This window comes from Pezoporus occidentalis, unplaced genomic scaffold, assembly GCF_034315485.1.
Source record: "Pezoporus occidentalis ecotype Australia unplaced genomic scaffold, CSIRO_AGI_Poc_V1 ctg371, whole genome shotgun sequence".
In the NCBI taxonomy this organism is placed as follows: Eukaryota; Metazoa; Chordata; class Aves; order Psittaciformes; family Psittacidae; genus Pezoporus; species Pezoporus occidentalis.
In genome coordinates, this window is record NW_026915693.1 from 98,257 (window position 1) to 123,407 (window position 25,151).

Here is a 25,151-nt window from a genome sequence, read left to right on the forward strand (position 1 = left end):
GTGCCGCCGAGCGGCCGGCTTCGGCTCGTGGTCACGTGGCCACCCTCGCCTTTCCTTCCCTCCGCCCAATCGTGTTTCCGTATCACATGGTCTCGTCCGCCGGCTTCCGGAAGTGCGTCACAGGGCTCGGGCCTGTCGCCGTTATCGGCCCGCTCGGGAGATCGGCTCCACCGAACACCAAGTGGAGCAGCGGGGCCGGCAGTGAGTGTGCGCGGGACCGGCTGTGTGTGTGTGTGTGTGTGTGTGTGTGTGTGTGTGTGTGTGTGTGTGTGTGTGTGTGTGTGTGTGTGTGTGCGCGCGCGCGGCGGCCGGCAGCGAGTGCGGGGCCGGGAATGCAGGGCGGGACCGGCGGGCAGGGCACCGGTGGCGGTGTGAGGCCGGGATGCGGCCCGTTGGCTGGGTGTGGGGGACACGTCGGGCCGGGCCGCGGGTGGAGCCGGGGCTGGGATCTGATGCTCCGCTGCGGGGGCCTCGCACGGTTCTCGCCGCCCTTCCCTCTCTGGATGCCGGGCGGTGACTTGTCGGGTTCATCACCCCCAGAGTCTTGTGAGGGGCTGGGGAACGCGGAGCTGGAAGCACGGTGCGGTGCACGCGGTGGTTTCCATACGCTGTGTGGGGTCTGTGCTTGTTCTGGCCCAGCCTGTGTGTCGGGCGTGCTGGGAAGCTGAAGGAAGAGATGAGCTGGAGTCTTGAGGTTTCTGATCTGTCAGGGAGATAAGGAGCAGAAGGTGATGGAAGTACCTGTGTGCATGGGAAGTGTTTCTGTCAGCTGTATTTGGGACATGGAGGAGTATGGAAGGATGAGCTGGGAGACGGGCAACCTGCTTCACAGCCACCCTTTTTGGGTGCTGAGAGCAGAACCAGGGGACCTCTTCCTGCTAAATGTGCCTCAGACACAGGGGGTGAATTACATCTTGTGCACCCTCTGATGTTGTTCCCTAAGCATTTACGTTAGCCCTGTCTGGCGCTGCCATAGGAAGGCACAGCCTTTCTCCCCAGTCCCCATTCTCCCCGTTCTCCCATTCCTGAGTTTCCCCTTTCCTGTGGCCAGTGGAAGTGTTTGTGCAGCCCCAGCATGAGCTGTACTGGGAGCTGCTCTGTGGCAAGACAGCATTTCCCTCTGGCTGCTATCTTGATTTGGTACATGCTGCAGCCACATGGGTGCTTGCAGCAGCACAAGGCTGGACAGCAGAGGCTCAGCAGCAAGACCAGGCTTTTGCAGCTCAGAGGATTGAGTTAGGTCCTGTACCAGTGCCCTGGAGGTTCCCCTGGCATCCACCCAGAGTGGCCTTTCGCCATCACTCCCCTGCAGCAGCTCCTACAGTGCCAAACCCTCTGCTCTGCATGTCCCGGGGATGAATGTCCTGCCTGGCTGTGTGCTTCCTGGTGGCAAAGAGGCAGAAAGGCTCAGGCCTATGGCAGGGGGTTGGACCTGGGTGATCGTAAGGTCTTTCCCAACCCAGACCATTGTATGATTAGAATAGGTGAATGGGAATAACTTCTATTAATGGGAATAGCTGCTTTGCCTACACTCCTCCAAAACCCTGTGTTGCCCACGGTGGCCTTGGACTGCAGTCAGTCTGGCAGCTGGAATTTGGCAGAGCTCTAGGTTCTTGGGGCTTTTAGGAATCACTGTCACCAGAGCACCTGAGGGAGCTGAGCCCTCACTGGCGTGCGAGAGCAGCAGGATTCTCACGGAGGAGGGGCAGTAGCACACAGCCATGTGGTTCTCCTCACACCTTCCTGTGCAGAGGATGGTCCTTGTTCAGCTTGCTGCCACCCTGCCCAGCAGTTACCCTGTGCCACCCCTCCAGAGGCACAGGAAGGAGGCAATGGAGCCTCACTGGCCCTTCATGAAGCAGTTGCTGCTTCTTGTCTCCTGCTCCTCCTGGGGCTCTCACCATAGGGGCAAAAGAAATTCAACAAAATACAGTTTCCCGAACCCAGTGGGAACCCAGTGGGAACCCAGTGGTTCACTTTCTGGGTGCTGGGAATTTTCTGCAGCTGATCTGTTCTGGTGTCACTGGGGACTGGAGCTGAGCCACAGCGTGCTGCTTGTGTCAGACCCAGCCCTGCGAAGCACAGTGAGGGGCCCTTCCCATTCCCTCTGCAGCCAGGGGTGCTGCTGTGTCCTGGTGAGACCCAGTGTGTGCAGCAGTTTGGGGGTGGCACTGCTGTCCAGGGCTAATGCCAGGCCCTTCCTCATTTCCAGGTTGTTTTGGCCTCTCCACGCAGCAGTGGGAGGTGTCTGTGCCAGGCAGCTGGGCTGGAATTAGTGTTGAGCTTTTTGTTGGCGTCGGTGGCTCTTGGTTACGAGGGAGGGTTGGGTGAAGTGGTTTGGGCACGGTGCCTGGCATGGGGCTGGCTGTGCCAGGGCTGAGGGCAGGGCAGGACCTGGCTCTCTCAGGTCCCTTCTGTTTGTGGCTGCAACTCCTTGTTTCTGGCTACTTGCTGTCCTGAGGATCTATAGAACTCAAGCACTCTGGGGATGTGGGGCTTGTGCTCCCTCTAACCAAGTACTTCCCTTGGAGGTGCTTCCTTCCCCTGTCTGTATCTGAGCAGAGCGGTGGGGTCTGTCGTAGGTCTAGGGGCAAGGGCAGAACAGGGTATTCCTGAGGGCAGGGAGGGAGAGGCAGGCTCAGTGGAGCTGGGCTGGAACAAGGTGCTGTTTGGCTCAGCTCTGTGTCCTCAGGCAGAAGCAGGGATGCAGAATGAGGTGTGAATCAGTGCCCCGGGAGCTGCTGCAGGGTGGGCAGGATCCATGTGGACTGGCAACCCCCTGCAGACAGGGTGTGCTACCAGGGCCAGCAAGAGAGGAAGAAGCTTTCCCAGCTCTTTGCTTCCACTGCCTCCACCTTGAGTGGGACTGCTGTCAGCGGGTTGTTCCATCTCTCCTCTATCAAAGCCATGTACACCCAAGAGAGAAGCCAGAGAGCAGGACACTGAGTGGGCCTTTGAGCCCGCAGCTCCACACCCCCCAGGGGAGCTGCCTGCAAGGGCATGTCCAAGGGAGCAGGGTGAGCACTCTGCGGTCTCCCTGGGGCAGCAGAAGCAGAGGTGTCCTGTTTCCAGGCCAGGCCCTGCTGCTGCTGTCTGTAACCCAGCGGGGAGATGAATATGCAAGGCGCAGCGCTCCTGCTTGAGCTCTGAGCTGGTGGGTGGAGAGGAGGAACTCTGCTCCTGCCAGGGAGCTCCGCTCTCATCTGTCACGGGAGCCTGGCCGGAGCTGCTCCTGCTTCTCCCCTTTCTTCCTTCTTAGGGCGTTACTCGCTCCTGCTCCCGCCCTCTTACATGGGGCACTGCTTGACTGAAATAGCCGCGGCCGCAGCCGTGGGGCAGCCTGACCCCACGGGCTGCATTTCACACCCTGGGGCTGCCCCATGTCCTCACCTCTGCCTCCAGGTGTCATTACTGCACCGGCGGCTCCTTTGGGCCAGGGTTTGCTGTAATGGGAGCCACAAGCATGACAATAAAAAAAAAACCACCTTTCCAGGTTTTTAATGTGTGGCACACGTGGAAGACCCCCGGTTGTATGTTGGGAGCTCTGACAGGCCCATGTTTTTGGCAGTAAGTGTGGTAACAGCTGTGATGAGGTAGGTTTCCTCACCCAGCGCTGCCTGGGGCTTCCCATCAGTGCCACAGCAAAGATCGTGTGAGGGCACTGGCCTGGGGCAGAGCGTGGATCTTGATGCTATTGGGTCTTCTCCATCTACTCCTCCTGCCATGCTCGCTCTCTCCTGTCTTTAGGCCACCAGTTCCTTGCCAGAGGGTTTGACCACAGAGAGTCGCCAAGATAGCTGGGCCAGGAAGAAAACGTCGCAACCCTGACCCAGACTCCATCACCGACCCCGGCGGGCCATTTGTGCCCTCCAAACGGCTGAAGATGTCCAGCAGTACCAATGCCCCCGGCCAGAGGACGGTAACTCGGGGCTTGGATGATGCCGCCAACAAGAAGAAGCAGAAGGATCGAGCCAACCAGGAGAGCAAGGAAGGTGAGAGCCCCGCAGCAGTGCCGTGGGGAGCAGGCCCATGGTTTCTCAGCCCCGCAGCCATCTGCTGCTGGATAAGCAGATTTAACTAAGCACTTCCTGCAGCTTATGGTAACCCTAGTGATGTGGGATCCTCTTCTGCACACTGTCCTCTCTGGACCTGTAACCTCCTTCCTTCGAGCACTACTTAGCCCCAACTGTGTGAGGAAGGTCGGGCCTGTGGCTTTGTTAGCTTAAGCCTGAAGTTCGCCTTACTGGTTGTTTTTAGACTCTGCTTTTGGCTGGGTTGAGCTGCCCTGATCCGGAGTTGAGTGGGGCTGAAGCCTTCGGGTGCTGCTGGAGCTGGAAGTGCAGGATCCCATGCTATTGCTGAGGCCAGATGCAGGGCCTCTGGGTGGGGCTGGTGCGTTAACTTCTGTGTCAGGCCAAGGTGTGGCTCCAGTGGAATTGTTGCTGGGGAGTCATTCCCTCTGTGTATGTGATACCAAAAGTGACGCTTCAGGTGTAGTGAATGCCTGCGGGCAGGATGCAGGCCCTGGAAAATGGCTGGATTTCTGTGCCTGCTCCGTTAGGATTGTTGTAACCTCAAAATCACAGGGTGTTTTATAGGCCAAGGTAAATGAGGGCTGTGCTGGAACGGTGGCAGTCCCTGATGTGAAATCCCAGGATACAGAATAGTACCTTCTCTTGCATGGGAGATGGCTGTATCTCTCTACATCCCCTCTGTGCAGGGCCAGCAAGCTGTAGATCCTCTGAGCAGTGCTGCTGCAGCACTCCTCATACCACCAGCACCTTTGCATTAGTGACTGTGGTGGTCAGCAGAGGTTTCCTACTGGTTCATAGCTGGTGAATTAAGGTGGTGACAGCTCTCTGGGCAGTCCAGGGTGGAGACCTCAGCTCCCATCGCTGCTGTTCCTCTGCTCCAGGCTGAGGTGCTCTTGCTTTGAGGCCCCTGCCAGGCAGAGCTCACCACCCTGTTGGGGGTGGAGCAGGCCCTGAGATGCTTCTGGCTGTTGAAGCCAGTCCTTTTGGGGAGCAGGGATTAGGTATCAAGTCGGTTTGGTTCCCCAGCCTGATCTGGAAGGAGGTTTTGGCTGTGGGCATTGGCAGCTTGTGTGGGAATGGAAATGTTAAAGTGCAGTTGAGCCACGTGGTGTTCTCGTTACAGCAGGGTTGGTTTGAGCACAACCAAACATAGGATTCTTTCTGTCATATCCAGGCAGGGCTCCTCTAAGGCTGGAGGGGCTGAGCAGGAACACACAGCCTGATTACTGCACACACTGAAACATGCCTCAGAGCATCACTGTGTACTGCAGTGATGTGTTGTGCTCCCACTGTGGTGCTGTTTGGACTAGAATATGATGGTATGGCCCAGAGCAGCTGTCCTGGGGGCTGACTTGCTGTGGTGCTGCAGGCAGGGCTCTGGGGAAGGGAGAGGTGTGAGGAAGCAGAGGAGGGAAGTGAGCAGCACGTGCAGGATGAGAGGCCTGTGGAGCGGCTCAGGGGAGAAGAAGGTGAAGTGTGAAGTGTTGGGCATCCATACCAGCCCATGCTCTGAGGTGCCAATGACAGACCTGCCCACACTCTGCTTCTCTGCCCACCAGTGTCTCGCTCTGAGCTCGAGCAGGCTGAGGCTGCCCAGGAGAAGGACTCAGAGGAGGGTAAGTCAAGGTGTGCACCAGCTGCCAGTGCATGGCCACAGAGTGCCCTGTGCAGAGGGATCCGAAGCTCTCACCTTGTCCTTGCCCCACGCTGTGGCATTGAGCAGAACTAACCTAAGTGCTCCCTTGCTGCAGCCTTTATCTTAACAGGGTATGGCCCTCCCAGGGTGGAGAAAGGTGCACCTTCTCCAGTGCACAGTGGGAAGGGCTGTCTGCAAGGAAGAGGCCCTGGGCACGTGGCAGGCTGTGTCTAACTTGGGTGACACAGTGCCACTGAGCATAGCTCTGGGACACACTGCCACCAGCATCCTGCTTGTTTCTGAGCAGGGGACCATGCTGGCCTGGTAAGATCACAAGCCATGTCATCCATGGCTTGGGATCTGTTGGCTGGTTTCTGCTTGGTCTAGGACTGCTTTGAGGACAGAGTAGACATCCTCATGCTACAGAGGATACAACAAAACTGATTGAAATTAAGGTGATTTCAATCACCTTTTTGCTTTGAAGACATCAGGATGCCACAGGGCCAGACCTGGATCCTGGCAGGCACCAATGGAGGCTCTGCCTGCAGCAAGGTGCTGCTGCTTCACCTTTTTTGTGTTCTTGGTGGGTCTGCCCATGTCTCAGCCGTGTCAGCAGCACTCACCCAGCAGGAGCACAGTGCTTTGGTGACTGCAGCCAGGCTGCTTGGTTTGCACAGGCAAAAGGGAAGTGGCAGCTGCTGATTGTGGTCAGAGTCCACTTGAATCCCCCAGAGTCATTCTGTGGCTTCCTCATTCCCTGGGAAAGCAGTAATTGCTGTGTAGTTGGCAGGAACCACCCATTCTTCCACCCGCCGCTGCTGCATGTGGTGGGACCCACCAGCAGCGCTGCCTTCCTGATCCATCCATTTCCCACTGGGATTCACCTGGGCTCCACAACATGTGCTCTTGTTTGTGGCCTGTCCCATGGGAGCAGGTTGTGAGTGTCACCTGCAATGACCTCCTTGAATCAAGTGTGCATTGAGGCTCAAGTTTCTCAGCTGAGGAGTGGGCACTGCAGGCTCATGCCCCAGCGAGTGGATGACATTTCCCTCCCTCTTCCTAGAGCTGCTGCTGGACTGGAAGCAGAATGCCGATGAGATCATTGTCAAGCTGAATTTGGGCAGCGAAGCACTGAAAGTGGAGGATGTGGATGCTGCTTTCACTGACACAGACTGTGTGCTCAAACTACCAGGTATAGTGGGGAATAGAGAAACTGCTGTGCATGTTTCTCCAGTGGGGCTTGGCACAGTTCTGGACTGGATGTGGGGCTAATCCAGGCAGACATAAAACCTTCCCTTCAGGGGCAATGCCCTGCTCTCAGCTGGCACAGCTTCAGCCAGCAGGCAGGGCTGGTAGGAGAGCAGTGTAAAAGAAGAAGGGTGCAGAGCTGGGGAGGGCAGGAGCTGTCCTCTGCACCAAGTGAACAAATGTCCACTCCTGTGCTGGTGCTTTTCTGTCCCCTGCTTGATGGGATGGTTGAGTCAGCCCTGGGTATCCTTTAGAGAAGTGACTGTGCCCTAAAGGCAGAGAGGCCCAGGGCCTTCGGTCTGGGAAGGAGGCCAGCCAGATGTACAAAGCAAATCCATGGAAGCTGGCTGGAGCCCTGAAAGATCCTGGGGGATGGTGGCAACCTGCCTGCAGCCTCTGGCTCTGGATGAGTGCTTCCTTGATCCTTGGGGGCAGGTGAAAGGAGGCTGTGGGTTAGGTGACAGCTGACTGGAGCTCTGCCTGAGTTGCTGGTCCCCCTCTGCTTGCAGATGGGCGGCAGTGGAGCTGTCAGTTCTTCGAGGAGATTGAGGGCTCCTGCAGCAAGATCCAGTGCAAAAAGGGCAACTTTCTACATCTTGTGCTTCAGAAGAAGATCCCACTCCATACCTGGTCTTCGCTTCTGGTGAGGAGGGGAGGATCTGCCTTTTGAGAGAGCTCATGGAACCCAGGGGAGCTGGGGTGAGGGTTTCACTCCTTGCTCATGGGGCACATCCTGCATCCATGTGCTGCATGAGGGCAGTGAGCTAGCTGCCTCTGTCCCAGGGAGGGGGGCATCGTTGTACCCCTGTTTCTGCCTGCCACAAAGCCTCCAGGATCTGGAGTGGAGCTCTGGAAAAGGGGAGTGAGGGTGGGGGGCTGTCGGAGAATGTGAGGGGTGCTGCTACCTGGATACCTTCCCACTGTGCTGTGCTGCTTTTCACAGAAAAGAAGGAAAGACGGATCCAAAGAGCTGGCCAAAGGGGCCGCGTGCTGGGAGAACGGGAAGGAGAAGGCTGCTTCTGCAGAGCTGGCCTCTGAAGAGCCACGGGCTGAAAGCGCAGAACTGCCGAGATCCCGGCGGGAAGCCTCCAACCCCAAGCGTGCTCCGGGAAGGAGCGAGGCCCTGGGAGGGAAGAGCCCAGCCAGCCCAGGGACGCAGAGCGGCCCCAGCGCCAAGAGGGCAGTTTACCTCAAAGTGGCTCCCACTGAAGAGGAGCCCAATGCCAGAATCACTGGCAGCGTGGAGCCCAGCAAAGGGCACAGCGGGAGGGCCGGGAGCCGCCGCAACGGCAGAGCCAGCCAGCCAGATGCACCCTCGGCCCTTGCGGACCTCGCCGTGCCACTGGAGAAGGTACCCAAGGACACCTCTGCGCCCTCAGTCCCGGTGCAGGGGATGCTGCTCACACAGGGACCTGCTGCAGAAAAAATATGGACTCAGGCAGAGATCAATGTGATCAGACAAAAGTCGTTTATTACAAAGCATTAATCCTTTCTATACTGTTCTCTGCATCTGCTTACAATAGCTTGCTGTATTATAATCAGATATATTTATTATAATTGGATACATTTTCTTGTAACACACAGCAACTACGGTTACATTTACAATAGCTCACTGTATAATATTTGGATACGTCTACAATAGCTTGCTGTAGATAATTAGATACATATTCAATAGCTTGTTGTATTATGATTGGATACATATACAATAGCTTAGTATACTATACTTTGATACATATTCTTGCAGCACACAGCCACTAGTAACAATCAAATAAGCATATGAGAACTTAACCTTTAAAATTTGCTAACAGTCCACTATTTTGTATCTTAGTTTCTTCTTATCTTGCTTGCACCGTTACTTTTGCTTCTTTACCCACGTCCTCCTTCATCCTTGGTTCATGTCAAGCTCCATGTAGGCACTTGCTGACTTGGGAACGTGGCCATTCTCTGCTAAAAATCCATCCACAGGGACCCATCCCTTCTAATGAGATGGGCTCTGGGGTGCCATGGGTGGTGCTGTGGTGGAGGAGAGGGGAATGTGAGGACCACACAGTCACGGGACTGTGGTATTAAAGGAGCTGAGTCAAGCATGGGGGAGCTGACTGTGGAGCCGGGGGGTGACTCTCGCAGCTCAGGAGTGACGATGTCTGTTACTGTGTGTCTCTCTTGAAAGGCTGTGGCGCTGGCCAAGGAGACAGTTCCAGTGGAGATGCCACCGCTTGCAGCTACCACAGAGGTGTTCCCCCACTGCATTGCCACCTGTGTGGAGAAGAGAGTCCTGCAGCCAGGCAGCCCTGCTGAGGCCCTGCGGGGCCGGGACTGCACACCTGTGCTGGGAGAGAGCTCCAAGGCTGTCCCAGTGGCCACCCCTCCTCTGGGTAGAGGCAGTGAGAAGAGGGACTGGTCCAAGGATGACGTGGCTCTAGAAGCAGCAGCTGATGGTGAGTGGCTGGAACCAAGGAGTCAGCCTGGTCAAGAAGGTCCATCTGGGACCTCTAATGGGTCAAGCTCTAGAGCTGCCTCAAGCGTGCCAGGAACATAACATCTCTCTCTGTGGCTTTCCTCAGAGCCAGAGCCTTTTGTGAGCCTGACCTTTGTCAAGAATGACTCATACGAGAAGGGCAATGACCTGGTGGTGGTGCACGTCTACGTGAAGGAGATCCACAAGGAGACGTCCAAAGTGTTGTTCCGGGAGCAAGACTTCACACTGGTGTTCCAGACAAGGTACAAATGTGCCTCTGGATGGTGCCAGGCTGCTGCAGAGCTCCTGGCTGTGGCTGGGCTACTGCTTTATTCACCTTTTCTCACTCATTTCCCATTTCTTCACAGTGACACAAACTTCCTTCGCCTCCATCCTGGCTGTGGGCCCCACACAGTGTTCCGGTGGCAGGTGAAGCTCAGGTACGGCTCCTGCACTGGGGCAGGGGAGCTGAGAGTGCAGAGCTGGAGCAGGAGCCAGTCCCAGCTGATGTGTGTGTGTAGGGAATGCTCATTTCTGTACCTGGGGGTTTTCCCTAACACCATGCTGCACTAATGCCCCAAGCCTGGGCTGCCGTGGCTCAGTGTGGTGGCTTGCAAGGGAGGAAATCCCAGCATCTCCTTGCCTGCAGTTCCCCCCCCAGCCTGTTCTAGAGGTCTAGGGGACAGAGTCAGAGCAGCCTGTGTGCATTCTGGGTGGGATGTTCTGCAGAAAGGTGCATGTGGAGCAAGGTTCTACCAGGAAATGGGCCTGCTGTGTGGTCAGTGTGGCCAGGCTTGAGGGTTTCACCCTGCTTTTCCAGGGCCACCTTGGGATCAATGCTAGCTGGGTCCCTGGGGGCCATGGCTGTGCCTTGCAGAGGCTTCATCATACTTGAAGTTGCTTTGGGGGGCATTCTGGGGCACCCCTGACTTGCTGCTTGTCTTGCAGGAACCTTATTGAGCCAAACCAGTGCACATACAACTTCACGGTGTCTCGCATTGATGTCTGCCTGAAGAAACGCCAGAGCCAGCGCTGGGGTGGGCTGGAGGCTCCAGCCACACGAGGTCTGCACCCTGCCTCCTTGTCTTGCTGCCGGGGCTGTGTCCTCCAATGTGCAGTTGTGGTGGGGATGGAGAAGGGCTGAGCGGGTGTGGGTGGAAGGGATGTGGGGTAGAATGAGTGCTAAGGGAAGGGCACTGCTGTTCCCCTTGCTCACAGGGAAGAGGGGTAAGAGAGCCTGTGTATGAGCATGGACTGAGTGCCTCAGCCCTGCCATGGACTGCGCGGTGCTGCTAACCACAGGCCCACCCTTCCCCCTTTTTAAGGTGCAGTGGGTGGTGCAAAGGTTGCCATGCCTACAGGCCCTACCCCTCTGGAGAAGAACCCCCCTGGCAGCAACCAGCACCCCCTATCCGGCAAGGAAGAGGCCCGAGCCAGCGACAAAGAGAAGCCACGTGTGGAAGATGGGGGTCTGGATGGTGTGGCAGCACGTACAGCCCAAGAGCACGTGGCAGTGAAGCAAGAGCCACACATTCCCTCGGTGAGAGGGGCCTTGCTGGGTTTGACCTAGGTGGGGGGAAAAGGGAGGCTACTTGTCCTTTTAATGGGACCCCAGCTCCTTGGTGTCACTCTGGAGACTGGCAAACTTCCTGCAGGAGGAAGCAGCACTGCTCAGTTACAGCTGGCAGGATTAGGGGCGGTTGGCCTGTTTAGTTCTGGTGGGAGATGGTGTGATGGTTCCAGCCCTTTCTAAGGGGTGTCTTAGGCTTTTGGGTTCCCCTGGTGTTTCCCCCAAAGCAGCACCCTCACACCCACCTCTGCTTTGGCAGCCCAAACCTACCTGTATGGTGCCACCGATGACACACAGCCCGGTGAGCACCGAGAGCGTGGAGGATGATGAGGACGAGGATGAGAAGAAGAAGGTTTGTCTACCTGGCTTCACGGGGCTGGTGAACCTGGGCAACACCTGCTTCATGAACAGCGTCATCCAGTCCCTGTCCAACACCCGGGAGCTGCGTGACTACTTCCATGGTGAGCCCAGGCCAGGAGTCCCCAGAGCCCTGCACTCAGATGATGCAGCCAGAGACCACCCTGAGCTCCTGCATCTCTTACAGATCGGTCCTTTGAGTCGGAAATCAACTACAACAATCCGCTGGGGACGGGGGGCCGCCTGGCCATCGGCTTTGCCATGCTGCTGCGAGCGCTGTGGAAGGGCACACACCATGCCTTCCAGCCCTCAAAATTGAAGGTAGGGCTGCAGGCAGCAGCAGAGCCAAGCAGGAGCTGCTGAGGGTCCTCTATGGGTACCTACCTACCCTGTTAGTGCCACAGAGTGAGGTGGATGCGCGTGGTGCATCTAGGCTTTGTGTGTGAAGCAGTGGTGCTGCTGGCCAGCCCTGACTATGTGCTCCTCCAGGCAATCGTGGCCAGCAAAGCCAGCCAGTTCACTGGCTATGCCCAGCACGATGCTCAGGAGTTCATGGCCTTCCTGCTCGATGGCCTGCATGAGGACCTCAACCGCATCCAGAACAAGCCCTACACAGAGACTGTTGACTCAGATGGGAGGCCTGATGAGGTGAGGATGGCCTTTCCCTGGGAGAGCAGCCAGAGCCTGGGTAGTTCAGTGTGTTGCTAAGCCCTTTCTCCCTGCAGGTTGTAGCTGAGGAGGCCTGGCAGCGGCACAAGATGAGGAACGACTCTTTCATTGTGGACCTCTTCCAGGGCCAGTACAAATCCAAGCTGGTGTGCCCAGTGTGTTCCAAGGTAGGACAGTTCTGGAGTCTCTGTCCCTGTCCTGGCCATACAGCAGGCTCCTGACCCTCAGAAAGCACAGTTCACAGGGCAATGCTGAGGTGGCCCCATTGATTTTGGCCCCAGGCACTTCCCACAACTGAGTGTGTTCCCTCATCTGCAGGTATCCATCACCTTTGACCCATTCCTGTACCTCCCGGTGCCCCTTCCTCAGAAGCAGAAGGTGCTGACTGTGTACTACTTTGCAAAGGAGCCACACAAGAAACCCATTAAGGTAAAAGGACATTATCTACTCTGGTGGGGAGGGAGCCTGAGAGTGCTCCTGGAGGTGCCCCAGGCAGCTGGTCTTGTGCCCACAGGCTAAGCCTTGTGTTAAGTAAGGCCCACGCATGCCTTGGTGTGGTGTGACTGATGTGGTGCTCTCTTGGTGGCAGTTCCTCGTGAGTATCAGCAAGGAGAACTCCAGTGCCATGGAGGTGCTTGACTCAGTGGCCCACAGTGTGCGTGTGAAACCAGAGAACCTGCGCCTGGCAGAGGTGAGTGTGCTCACGGGCTACTCTTGTGGGTGCCCCAGTTCCCACAGCACTGCAGGGAACATGTTTACTGATAGTAGCTTGTCCATATGCAATGCGTCCATGGGATGGATTGTCGTGGTTGGCAGTGTCATGCACAGGGTGCTGCTGGGCAGATCAGGAGGGTAAGGGATGTCCATTCTCCCTTGGTGGGGTAGGGAGCTGAGCACAGCATCCCTGTGGTGCCGCTGTCCCACAGCTCATTGTAGGGCTGAGGCTTCCTGAGGAGAGGAAGCGTGGGACAGCCCTCACACAGCCCTGCTCTGCTTTCCTGGCAGGTGATCAAGAATCACTTCCACCGCATGTTCCTGCCATCCAACTCACTCGACACAGTCTCCCCCACGGACCTGCTGTTCTGCTTTGAGGTGCTGTCCCCAGAGCTGGCCAAGGAGCGGGTGGTGGAGCTGCAGGTCCAGCAGGTAAGAGGGGTAACACTGAGACTACTTGTGAGGCTGAGCAGGAGGGGGAGAGCTGCAGCAAGGGTGACGAGCTTCAGTGAGCACCGATGCCCACCGAGGCTGCCTTGTCCTGCGCAGGTGCCCTTCCCTGCCCAATGGGTCCTTTCTCCTGCAGCGTCCGCAGGTGCCCAGCGGCCCTGTGGCCAAGTGTGCAGCCTGCCAGAAGAAGCAGCTCTCGGAGGATGAGAAACTCAAGCGCTGCACGAGGTGCTATCGAGTCGGTTATTGCAACGTGTGAGTTGGCTGCCACAGAGGGAGGGTCTCTTGCTTGGAAGGGCTGGTTGGGATTGTTCATCCTCCACCATGTGGGATGGAAAGGATCCAGTCTGGCTCATGATACTCCCCTCATCCCCACTGTGCCCCTTTGGCCTTGTGCTTCTGCCCGGGCTGGTCATGATGCTGGGTTCAGCAGGGGCTGTATGTGTTACAGGGCATGTCAGAAAACACACTGGCCAGACCACAAGGCTTTGTGCCGCCCCGAGAACATCGGTTTCCCCTTCCTCATCAGCGTGCCCGAGTCCCGCCTCACCTACGCCCGCCTGGCCCAGCTGCTGGAGGGCTACGCAAGGTGAGGGTGCAGGGAAGGAGGGTGCCCCCGCCCCAGAGCCCTGTGCCTGCCCTGCTCTGACTCCTACCTTCTTGCACAGGTACTCAGTCAGTGTGTTCCAGCCTCCGTTCCAGCTGGCACGGATGTCACCAGAGCAGGGGCTGCAGCCTTTGCTCCCGGACAATCTGGAACCCCTGCCCAAGAGCAGTTGTGCATCAGCCACCTCTGCCCCCGAGCTGGAGGACAGGGACAGGACTTCCAGCCTCCTGCAGGAGCCCCCTCTGTCGCCAGCTGTGCCTGAGCTGCATCCAGAGATCGGAGATAACAGCACTGACCGGAGCAAGGTCCTGGCAGCCAGGAGTTCCCTGCTGAGCCTGGATTCAGGCTTCCCCGAGCACATGTTGTTGCAGGGCGATAGCTGCTGTGAGAAGGAGCCGTCTTATGAGCGAGCCCTCAAGCCAGAAGGTAAGAAGTGCTACAGTGCTCACCATGGCTGTGCCGGGAGCCTGGGCTGCCCCAGGACAAAACAGGAGCAATTCTCCCTTCTTGAGCTGACCTTCCACCACAGTATCTGTTGTGAGCTGGGTTTGGGAACATAAACGAGGCCCTGGGAGCTGTGTTTTGGCAGCACTGCCCCACCTGAAATGCCTTCCTGCCCACGCTCTGCCTTGCCCTGGGGCAGCAAAGCGGAGACCTGACGGGGCTGGAGCGCTGTGTTGCAGTGAAAGGGGTGGGGAGGAAGGTGGAGGCTGGCAGAAGCCTCCCATGGGAGGGCCAAGCCCCTCTGGGCTGCGAGCGCAGCGCTTCCCTCGCTGTGACTCAGCTGCACGGGAGCAGCCTCTCGCTCTGCTTGCCTGTCACGTTTTCCAGCCACTTGTCTGGGGATGGCAGCAATGTGCAGCAAAGGGGCAAGGCAGAGGAGCACAGCTTGCCAGGGGCAGGCGCCTGCTAAAAATAGTCAAGGACACGGGGCACGTGGTTGTGTCCCTGCAAGGCCGTAGCATGTGAGGTGGGGGTGGGAGCACTGCGAATTCTTGGCCCCTACGCAGGGCAGACAAGGCAGTGCCACCACAGAGCTGTCCCTGCCTGCCCACAGCTGCCATCCCTGGGTACCAGCACACTCCAGACTCGCTGAGCGCCCGCGCCACACAGTTCTACATCAACAAGATCGATGCTGCCAACAGAGAGTACAAGCTGGAAGATAAAGGTGAGCTCAGGGCCATGGGAAGTGCCACCTTTACCCCTCATGGCCTCTGGCAGCAGCTGCCCAGCACAAAGTGAACTCAGATGGGATGGTGGCCCCCAGGCTTTATCTGGCATAGGGGAGGGCATGGCTCTGCTGTATAGAGCCTGGAAGCTCTTCTCTGGCATGACATTCCTGCTCTACTCAGCAAATAGATCAATTCCCTTCAGTCTCCTGTATCCACAGAGGGTCTGTGATCTCTGAGTCACCTCTTGTCTGAATGGGATGCTCTCATCCAGTGCTGGTTATGTAGGTGCTGCCAGCCTTGTCCACTGCTGTTTATGGATTCTGCTGCTCTGGGGTGGTGAACCTGGCCATGGGGTCCCTTCCTGGCAGCAGTGTATAACTGCTGTATCGAGCTGGGATTAGCAAGCATCTAGCCCCAACAAAGTGGCTTGGCCCAGGCATGTGAGGTATGTGCCCCCTCTGCAGGTGACACCCCCCTGGAGCTGACAGATGACTGCTCCCTCGCCCTGGTGTGGAAGAACAATGAGCGCCTCAAGGAGTTTGTGTTGGTGGAATCCAAGGAGCTGGAGTGCATGGAGGACCCGGGCTCAGCCAGCGAAGCAGCCCGTGCTGGCCACTTCACCCTGGAGCAGTGCCTCAACCTCTTCACCAAGCCTGAAGTTCTGGCCCCAGAGGAAGCGTGGTGAGGACAGTGGCAGGGTGGGTTCCAGTCCGGGGGTCCAGGCACCAGCGGGGGTTTCCCAGGAGCTGCCTGGACTTGCACACTGCTGCTGCTGGCAGGCAGGAGCGCTGGGGAGGCCGTAAGCCAGCAGGAAGCAATGCCAGCACTCCACAGGACTGTGCTGCCTGATCCTGGCAGGGGAGGCTGAGACCTCCTGCATCCCATTGAGTGGGGGACCTTGGGGGTGACCTGAGGCTCTCCCCACACCGGTAATGAGCTCGCTCTTCCCCCAGGTACTGCCCCAAGTGCAAGCAGCACCGTGAAGCCTCCAAGCAGCTGATGCTGTGGCGGTTGCCCAATGTCCTCAGCATCCAGCTCAAGCGCTTCTCCTTCCGTAGCTTTATTTGGAGGGACAAGATCAATGACATGGTGGACTTCCCTGTCCGGTGAGAGCCTGGGGAGGGGCACAAGGTTGCCTAGGTTGGCACTGCCTGTGCTGCCATCCTAATGCTGCTCAGCCCCTGACTGTCCCCATGTCTCTCCCCAGAAACCTGGACCTGAGCAAGTTCTGCATTGGCCGGAAGGGCGAGCAGCAGCTGCCCGTGTACGACCTGTATGCTGTGATCAACCACTACGGAGGCATGATCGGGGGGCACTACACAGCGTACGCCCGCCTGCCCAATGACAAGAACAGCCAGCGCAGCGACGTGGGTGAGGATCTGCCCCCTCTCTGTCCCCAGCCCTGCTTCTTCAGTGGCCTGGCTGCTCACTTTAACCCTTCTTTCCTCCTCAGGCTGGCGGCTCTTTGACGACAGCACAGTCACCACCGTGGATGAGAGCCAAGTGGTAACCAGATACGCCTATGTCCTGTTCTACCGCCGGAGGAACTCTCCTGTGGAGAGACCCTTGCCAGGGCACCCCCCGGACCACCGAGCCGAGCGCACCCCCTCTGCCGAAGCTGCTGCCAGCCAGGTGAGAGCTCGCATCCCTTTCGGCACTGTCAGAGCCCACAAAGCCTTGAACCGTGCTCATGGGCAGGGCCTGACCTGTCTCTGCCAGCACCCGTGGAGCCTGGCACGGCACCGCTGCGGTGCCTGTCCCTCTTGGACACTGAAGAGCTTGCACCAGCCAGGCACTATGGCCTGCAGTGCCCTGTTCTTGCTGTTAGCATGGGACACTCTCTGCACTGAGGGACTATAGGAGAGCTGATTCATGTCATCAGGGTGGGAGGGCGCAGGACCGGGCTCACTCTGCTGGTGTCTGCACTGGAGGCAGGCTGTGAGCGGTGTGGTAGGCTCTGGCTGTGCCAGGGATTGGTGAGAACCTGCCCTCTGCAGCTACACCGCAGTCGGGGTGAGGGGGAGATTCTGTGTGCTGGGGCCCAGCTCAGGGCCAAGCTAGGTGCAAAAAAGGCAAGGGCAGCACTGAGCCTGAGCCTGGCAGCCTCTGCTGTGTGCTGCTGGAGGCAGACCTGCTAGAGCGGGCTCTGCTGCCGGGCCACTCGGCAAGGAGGGCTGTGCCGGCAGCACTGTGCTCTCCGCGTGTGCTGGTGGGGAGCGGGTGGACTGGTCTTCATGTGAGTGTCAGACAGGGGGACACAGCTCGGCACCCTCCTGGCCAGCCCCCTGCATCCTGGGCTGCAGCTCTTCCCCCTGTGCTTGATGTGTGGGGTCTGAGGACAATGCTCAGCTCTGCACAGCTGCGCATGGGGCCGTCTGGCTCATGCATTCCTCAGCCTGGCGCTGATTTTGGCATCGTGGCTCTCGGCTGGGGACAGGAGCTGCCTGTCCTTGGAGCCAGGGGCTGTCTGGCAAGTTGGTGTCTGCCTGCCTGGGCCGCTCCTTGTAAGCAGCGAGGAGAAGCAGACAGGCCAACCCAATATGGGTGATAAGCAAACTTCTACTTTATTTGTGACATATATATAGGAGTGGTATTCAGCCACTCCTCCTTGGCACAACAGTATTGGTTAGCCCCACACAGCTTCCTCCACATTCTCCTCCCATGTCCGGTTTCCGGTTACCTGTGGGGGCCACCCCCTGCCTTGCTCACACAGTCCTCCAGGGCTCTATGGTCCTGCTCCTAGAGTCATTCTGCAACACTTCCCCCCTTTTTCTTTGTGTGAGCAAGGCATTATGGGTTATTCTGTTCACCTGTTTTATCACACAACTGTAAGCAAGTCTAATAGCTACGATGATTAACCTAACAATGATACATAAGTGCAATACTTTAAACAGCAGTGTTTGACTGTAATGCCCCGTGAAGACAACCATCTAGTTATTCTTAGGATATTGCTCATTTACTATTGCTGGGTAAGCTGAGCCAGGGTTCTCAGCTGTGCGTGCATCGAATTAGCATAATCAGAGAGACTCATACAACACATTCCATCAAACTCTTCACATCCCTATCCCTGTTCCAACAGCAAAAGGTTCTGCAGTGTTGCATGTCTCACAGAGTCAACATTAAAACAAATCAGAAATTGCCTTCGATGTAGAATTGTCTGCTTAGCAACTCAGCAACCCAGTCTGCTTAGTTGAGCCAAGGCCCTGGTTGAAGCACTTACAGTGATTTGGCATATTATGATTGGATACATGTTTTGAAGACCCTTAGTGACTAGCATATAATTGGTTAAACACAGGTGTGAGAACTCAACCTTGAAAGCTTGCCAACAGTCCACAGTTCTCATTAACTTGGTGAATTCCAGCCTCTTATCTTGCTTGCTTAAGCTTCTTCAGGCCTCTCATGGCCTTGCTGTATCTTTCAGGACTATTCAAAGTTTATGTACCAATTATGCATTCTCCCGTGAGAACACTGTCTCCACATCTCCCCCCTTTTGTTTTATCCAGTAACAAGTCGCTACTACAGCAAGGCACACACACATTTACATTAGCAGAGTAACTGTTACAGGGTGCAGCAGCATGTCGAAGATGCTGATGGCAGTGAGGGACTAGCCAAAGAAATTTCTTACCAGTGGAATTCTCCCACCCTCTTAATTTGTTCCATCACCTGCTTTATAAGACTACCATTGTATTAAAATCTTTCTAGCTTTTGCCTTAGCATTTTCTAGCAGCTACTGCAAATTTCCATACTCTAACATCTCTTTTACAAGTGACAAATCTATACAATACAAGGTGCAGTTTCTTATTAGCAACTAGCTAGTAAATACAGGTGGTTTTATACACAAAATCACAACCTCTAATAATAGCTACTTTACAAGCACACATATTCAGGATGTTACTTTTCAGTTGTCCCCAAGTGATGTCTTGCAGTTAATCGTTCTTTCTCTTCCTCTATCTCATTCTGCTTGGGGTATTCACGGTCAGCTCCTGTAGCTGAGGCATCAGGTTTTTCCATTCGTCTGTCCAGCTCATGGCAAGGCTTCACAAACTGCAGGCAGTCGCCATGGACCTGTAGGCAGGAGAACACAAATATACCCCCTCCCCCAGGTTATCAGTTCTTGAGAAGCAGACAGGTTAAACTGCACATTGTTAACTGTCGAGAAGTTTGCTGCATCATTGCTCTTTTCTCTTGTATTATTTTTTTTTTTAATCCCTGCAAAAGCCGGCCTGCTCCGCAGCAACTATAAGTACCTGCCGGCAGCCGCACTTTTACATTAACTCTTTCATGCCCGAAATGTTAAAAGCTACCCGTTAAAAACTTTTACATGAACCCAACAATACATAAAACACCAATTGCCCTCAATACACACACACGCACATGCGTATGGGATCCCACAAGCACACTACACAATATTTGAAGCACAAACTCCAGACAATCATTACTCCCACTACAGTTCCACGTACAGAACGTGGCACAAGGACCCTGTGGAGACTAATAGCAAAGCAGCTCCGAGAAGCATCATTGGAGTGCAAGGTGGCAGGCTCAACCTTAGTGGGTGTCCCCGCAGAGGCTCTGCCTCCCCCACGTCGTATGAGGCTTGGGCTTTTATACTGACCAAAATGCACACTCATTCCGACACAGGTGGCCAGCCTGTGCTGGGAGAAGTGGTCAGCAGTATCTACAGAGGTCTCCAAGGGTTGACAGAAACCTGGACATACTTATATTTACCAACTTCTAGTACATGAGTATCACAGAGAAACTGTATGGGCTCTCCCTGTCAATTGCAAGAAAAAATCATAACATATACAACTTGAGTATAAGAGGATTTTAACGCATACGTGGTCACTGTTTGGCAGGCCTCCTTAACTATTTTGAGATCAAGAGCTTCCCACTCTTTAGCCCCCTGCTGTGTAGTAAACACAGGATATGCAAAGATGCCCATTGCCGAAAATTCCCCAGTAATGATCGCATCCTTGGTTACCCATTGTTACAGCTGAGCGTCTCCAGGGCTAGTGAGTCTGAGCAGACCGACCCGGGAGACGAAGAGTCAGGGTCTGGAAGCAGAGGATATAAATCTGGCTCGGATTCAGGGGATTCGGGGGCTGATCCTGCGCCGAACTCGGGGTCTCCGTTGCTCGCAGCTGTGTCTTTCTTATCAGATGTCTCTCGTTCAGTATGTAGCCATCTGCAGACCTGGCTCCTCCGTGACTGAGTTAAAAATTTCCACTCTAGGGCATAGTGGGCTGGAGAGGCTCGCAGTTCCTTTAAATCTCCCGCTCGCGCATGATCTCTGTTTTCTACTGCGTGCTTCAAAATGGCGCTGCCATCGATCCGGTGCCGAGGCACCGCCCTCTTTCTTTCGGATTCCTCGACATTCATCATGCGTAACCCTTCTAATATACTTTCCCTGTCCTTTTCAAAGTCCCTACTTTCAGAACTGGGGTGGTGGGGGAGCAGGGGTTACACCTCCTCCGCTGCACCTTCTGATGAAGGAGGGGGAGAAAAGGGGGGGTGGGAAACCCTGGGCTCCCACGAGTTGAGGGGGGGGAACGAGTTGTAATCTTCCCCTGGTTTCAACCGACCGGGGACGTCTGTTCCTAGTTTCTCCGTTGCTACCGCGGCAGTTTTATTTTCTGCCTTGTATCCTTTTATACAGTTCATTACTTCTCTCCGTGGTTTACCGAGTTTCTTTGCCGTTTTATCATCATTAAACATTGAGTCAGATAGTTCATCACCAAACTTTCGCCACTCACTCTTCTCAAAAACTGTATTAGGATCTACAAAAAATCCCTTAGCCTTCCCTTCAGCCACTAGACCTGCTAGCTGCTTTAGAGTCTCAGGCTCAATTCCCTGCTTTTATAAAAAGCACTGTAAGAAGTTCAGGGCTCAGTTCCCCGCTTTTATAAAAAGCATTGTAGTAAGTCCAGGGCTACCTCTCGGTCCATTTTCATGGCGGCTTTTTCTGGATCGTCTTCTCCTGGATTGTCCTGTAACCTCGGTCTCCGGATCGGCCTCCCGACGCAGCAGTGTCTGGTTCGCCCCAGTGGCGGACTCCTTTCGGTTAGTCCAAGCACCCAGGTCCGTCACGCCACCGCAGCAGCATTGCCCGCGCTCCCTGGCTGCTGCCGCCAGCGCCGCTCACTCACCGTGCCGGGTCCCCGTTAACCGGGGCCCTGTAATCTGGGTCCCCGTTAACCGGGGCCCTGTATTCCGGGTCCCCGCTAACCGGGGCCCTGTAATCCAGGTCCCCGTTAACCGGGGCCCTGTATCCGGGTCCCCCTTAACCGGGGCCCTGTAATCCGGGTCCCCGCTATCTGGGGCCCTGTATTCTGGGTCCCCGCTAGTCGGTGCGTTGTATTCCAGGTCCCCAGTGACCAGGGCCCTGTAGTCCGCGTCCCTGTTTGGGTGCCATTTGTAAGCGGCTAGGAGAAGCAGACAGGCCAACCCAATATGGGTGATAAGCAAACTTCTACTTTATTTGTGACGCAGTTCACTTATATAGGAGTGGTATTCAGCCACTCCTCCTTGGCATAACAGTAGTGGTTAGACCCACAGCTTCCTCCACATTCTCCTCCCACCTCCAGTATCTGGTTACCTGTGGGGGCCACCCCCTGCCTTGCTCGCACAGTCCTCCAGGCCTCTATGGTCCTGCTCCTAGAGTCATTCTGCAACAGCTCCTGTCTGGGGAGGCTTTCCATGTCCTGGAGCAGCTCCTGGGCAACAGGCTGCCCTGGCCATCCTGTGCTGGCAGTGGGATCCTGCAGCAGCTCAGCATACACCCCGGAGCACTCCAGGGCTCAGTGGTCCCTGGCAGTGCTGAATCCCCATGATGATGGGTGCACTGGATCCCCCTGGGGCTCAGTGGGTCATTGTCCCCTCTGCAATGGGTGCATTGGATCCAGCAGTGATGGGTGCACTGGATCTGGCAACGACGGGTGTACTGGATCCTGCCGGGATCACCTGGATCCTCCCAAACACTGGGTGCTCTCCAGAGACCTGCTCCCTGATTAACTACTCTGCATGATCACCGGCACGCTGTGAAGGGCCAGGCTGTGATTGGCTGCCTGCAGATAATCCTGGAAGCTGGGCTACAATTGGCTGCCAGAGCATCCCCACCCACCTAAGCAGAGCTGTGACTGGCTGTGCTGTGACCGTGCCTCCTGCTCCTGCTGCCCCGGCTGCCTCTGGATTGCCTGTTGGCTGGGAGATCCAGTTGGGATCACAAAAGCTGGGCTCTGATTGGCTGCTGCCTGCCCCCTCGCCGCTTGGACCTGCCAATGCCAGCGCATCAGCTCTGCCAGGATCCGGCTCCACTCCCTACAGCCCCACGAAGACCTTGCTCTGAGCACCAGCGCTGCCGAAGAGCATCGCATCGGGGCGGGCGCGACAGTGCTGGTGCTGCATGGGGAGGCGGGCGGCTGGCTGGGCACAGGGCTGGGCTGGCACGCAGCCGCTGCCCCGGGGGATGGCGAGGGGTGTTGCCTGTTGTGTTCTCCAAGTGCTGACGCAGGTTTCCACATCGCAGGCTTCTCTGATCTGGCAGGAACTGGAGGCTGAAGAACAAGACACGCAGCTCGAGACACCCCAAAGGCCTGCAAGAAATCCCTGGAGGCCCCATGGCCAGAAGCAGAGTCCGGGCACCCACCAGCACCCAGATGAAGGCTGCATCAGATACTTTGTCCTGGCCACTACGGCCGCAATTGTGGCTCTCTTCCTGAACGTCTTCTACCCGATCATTTACCAGACCCGCTGGAGATAGGCACAGTCACACAGCCAGCTGCAGGCGCAGGGCTCCAGGTCATGCTGCATGGCAGCAGGACAAGCAGCCAGGAAGGACTCACCGAGGGAAGTGTGGAGCCGTCGGCTCCTGCCTGTCTGCTCTGCATCTCCGTGCCAGCACAGAATCAGGAGCCCCTCTGCCCTCCCTCACCCTTGCTGCATGTGGGGCAGACCTCGTGGCTACCTGCTGCTCAGGAAGGAATGTTGATGCTGCACACTGAGCACCTCCACTTGGTCCCAAGACAGAAGCAGAGACCTGCCAAGAGCCTGCTCCAAGGGCAGGATGCCCTGAGACAGTTCCTTGTCCAGTTGTGCTGCTGCAGGACCCCTGGGCCTGGTGTGATTGTGGCTCCTGGGCCAGCCCAATCCCTCCTGTTGAGCTTCCTAGTGCATCTGCCCCTACACCAGGAGTATTGTGCACTCTACCCCTATGCTGGGGCCTTGTCACTGAGGGCTGCTGTGCTTCCCCTTCACCCCTGCTGTGGATCAGGGTAATCTGAGCCGGGGTGCCCACGATGAGCACCCACCAGCACCGTGGGGGTCTCTGCCAGGAGAGCACATTGGGACCTCTGTGTGTTAGTAAATCCAGGTTTTCCAAACAGCTGCAGCATCCCTGTCCTGGTGTGCTGGGACCCTCACACAAGGGCAGGGACTCCACACTGGAGCCACCTCTCTGTGCCTGAGGCCACTCTGGAACAGCCGGCATGGGGACTGTGCCCTGTGCTGCACCGAGGGCCGGATGCACCCTGTGCTGCAGCAGGCTCGGGGCTGGGCTCTGCCTGCCCGTGCCATGGGGCACGTGCCAGGTGCAAGGAGCTCAGCAGCAGACCGTGCCGTGGGGTTGGGCCACGGGCTGCAGCTCCCGCGGTGTCTGACATTGAGACGTGTTGCCCTTGGCAGAGCATGGCTCAGACTGCTCCGGCGTGTTTGGGTGTGAGAGGTGACTTCAGAGCCCTGTGACTTCCTTTTCCGTCTCCATCGCTGTCCCACTGCCGGTGCCCTTGGCTGCCTCGGGAAGGATGCTTGGCAGAGAGGAAGCTCTCCTGTGTTAGTGCCTGCTGCTCAAGCAGCGCAGCGGGGAGCCGCCACCTCGCTCCTGCACCTCTCTCTGCACGCGTGCTGCGCCGTACCGGGTCCGTACCGCAGGCTGTGCCGTGGTCATGAGGTGTCCGTCCTGGAACAGTCGCCTCATTGTCTGCAGCTCTGGGGCTCGCCGGCTTCCCCCGCTCACCCACAGCGCCGGCCTCATGGGGCTGACTCAGTGCCCGGCACCAGGGCCATGCCCTCTGCTCCGGCTGTGGGTCGGGACCCACATGCTGCTGCCTGCTCTGCATGGAGCTGGGTGGCCGGCAGGGCCCTCTCAGCCCTTGGAAATCCCCTCTGGTCCTGCACTGGCAGCCGGCCTCACCGATGCTGGCCCCGCGCCCATGCCGGGGCGTCGGGCTCTGCTCAGACTGGCCCTGGCCGCGGCAGCCCCGGGGGCACGAGTGCCGGGCTGGGGAGAGGCTCAGCGTGCTGCAGCCTGGCTCTCCTCTGGCAGGCAGGTACCCCCAAGCATGCGGGGGCTGCCATCGCCTCCTGCTCTCCTGGTTGTACCTGCAGTGTGGGGTCCCTACACTGAGGTGCTGTCCTCCCCCAGGACGAAGGAGGGAAGAAGATGGGTGGGCAGGGTGCTGGTCTCCCTTCTCATCCCCACCTTCTGCTTGCAGGGTCTGCCCCCGGTGCCGTTTGGATCCGGCCTGGCCCCTGAAGCAGCCCCGGCTGCAGAAGGCCTCCCCGAGCGCTTCGCCAGCCCTGCCGAGCGCCCGACCCCCTCCTACAGCAGCATGGAAGAAGTCGACTGAGCACCGCGGGCACTGCCATGGGGTGTGCTGCCGGGCCGGGCACCGGGGTGGGGGGGGATGTGGTGGCGGTCGGGTCGGGGTTTGTCCTGCACTCATTAAACTCGTTCAACTCCACTCGGCTCCGCTGCCTGCTGTCCCCTGACGCCCTCTGCTGCTGCTGACGCCCCCGGGCACCGTGTCCTTTGCTGTCCCCCCACTCCCCTGGGTGCTCCCTGCTCGCTGTCCCCGCCATGGCCCTCAGTGCCGGGTGTTTCTCGGCTCAATGGAGGGGGACACCCGGTGTCCCCTCAGCGCTTGGAGTCCGTTCGTGTACCCCGTCACCCGCTGTCATCGCCGTAGTGCCTGCTGTACGCCGGTACCGCTGTGGCGGCACTGCAAATCTCAGTGCCCTACTGCCTGCTGGTGTCCCCCGGTGTCCCCTAGTGCCGGTGCGGCGGGACTGCAAGTCCCGGTTCCGTACCGCTAGCTGTCCCGGTGCTGGTTGATGCTTCGGCATTTCCAAGTTCCAGCACGCGATGTGCTTTATATCGTAGTGTCCCCAGTGTCCGGTATCCCCCGGTACCCCCCGGTGCCGGGACTGCAAGTCCCGTCAAGCCTCGGGCAGGCGTCACGTCCA

The 25,151-nt window shown here is 57.2% G+C and overlaps 1 protein-coding gene across 10 annotated transcripts; it reads left to right on the plus strand.

The window, feature by feature from the left end:
* Positions 1-64: 64 nt before the first annotated feature.
* USP19 (ubiquitin specific peptidase 19) lies at positions 65-24,636 on the plus strand. 10 transcript variants are annotated; one of them, XM_062631695.1, is made up of 28 exons: positions 107-201; positions 3,494-3,593; positions 3,748-3,992; positions 5,594-5,650; positions 6,734-6,862; positions 7,428-7,561; positions 7,862-8,269; positions 9,089-9,356; positions 9,483-9,639; positions 9,745-9,816; positions 10,325-10,440; positions 10,702-10,916; positions 11,206-11,407; positions 11,491-11,624; positions 11,793-11,951; positions 12,029-12,139; positions 12,291-12,401; positions 12,562-12,663; positions 12,978-13,118; positions 13,273-13,391; positions 13,588-13,725; positions 13,805-14,169; positions 14,801-14,911; positions 15,380-15,596; positions 15,869-16,021; positions 16,123-16,286; positions 16,369-16,547; positions 22,438-23,197. In XM_062631695.1, exons 3-28 carry the CDS (start codon positions 3,884-3,886, stop codon positions 22,669-22,671), a joined length of 4,305 nt encoding a protein of 1,434 aa, XP_062487679.1. In that variant the 5' UTR covers positions 107-201; positions 3,494-3,593; positions 3,748-3,883; the 3' UTR covers positions 22,672-23,197. The 10 variants fall into 10 exon arrangements, with proteins under 10 accessions (XP_062487677.1, XP_062487679.1, XP_062487685.1 ...); XM_062631693.1 differs by lacking the exon at positions 3,494-3,593 and having other exon boundaries at positions 65-201; XM_062631701.1 differs by lacking the exons at positions 107-201; positions 22,438-23,197 and adding an exon at positions 24,401-24,636.
* Positions 24,637-25,151: the final 515 nt, after the last annotated feature.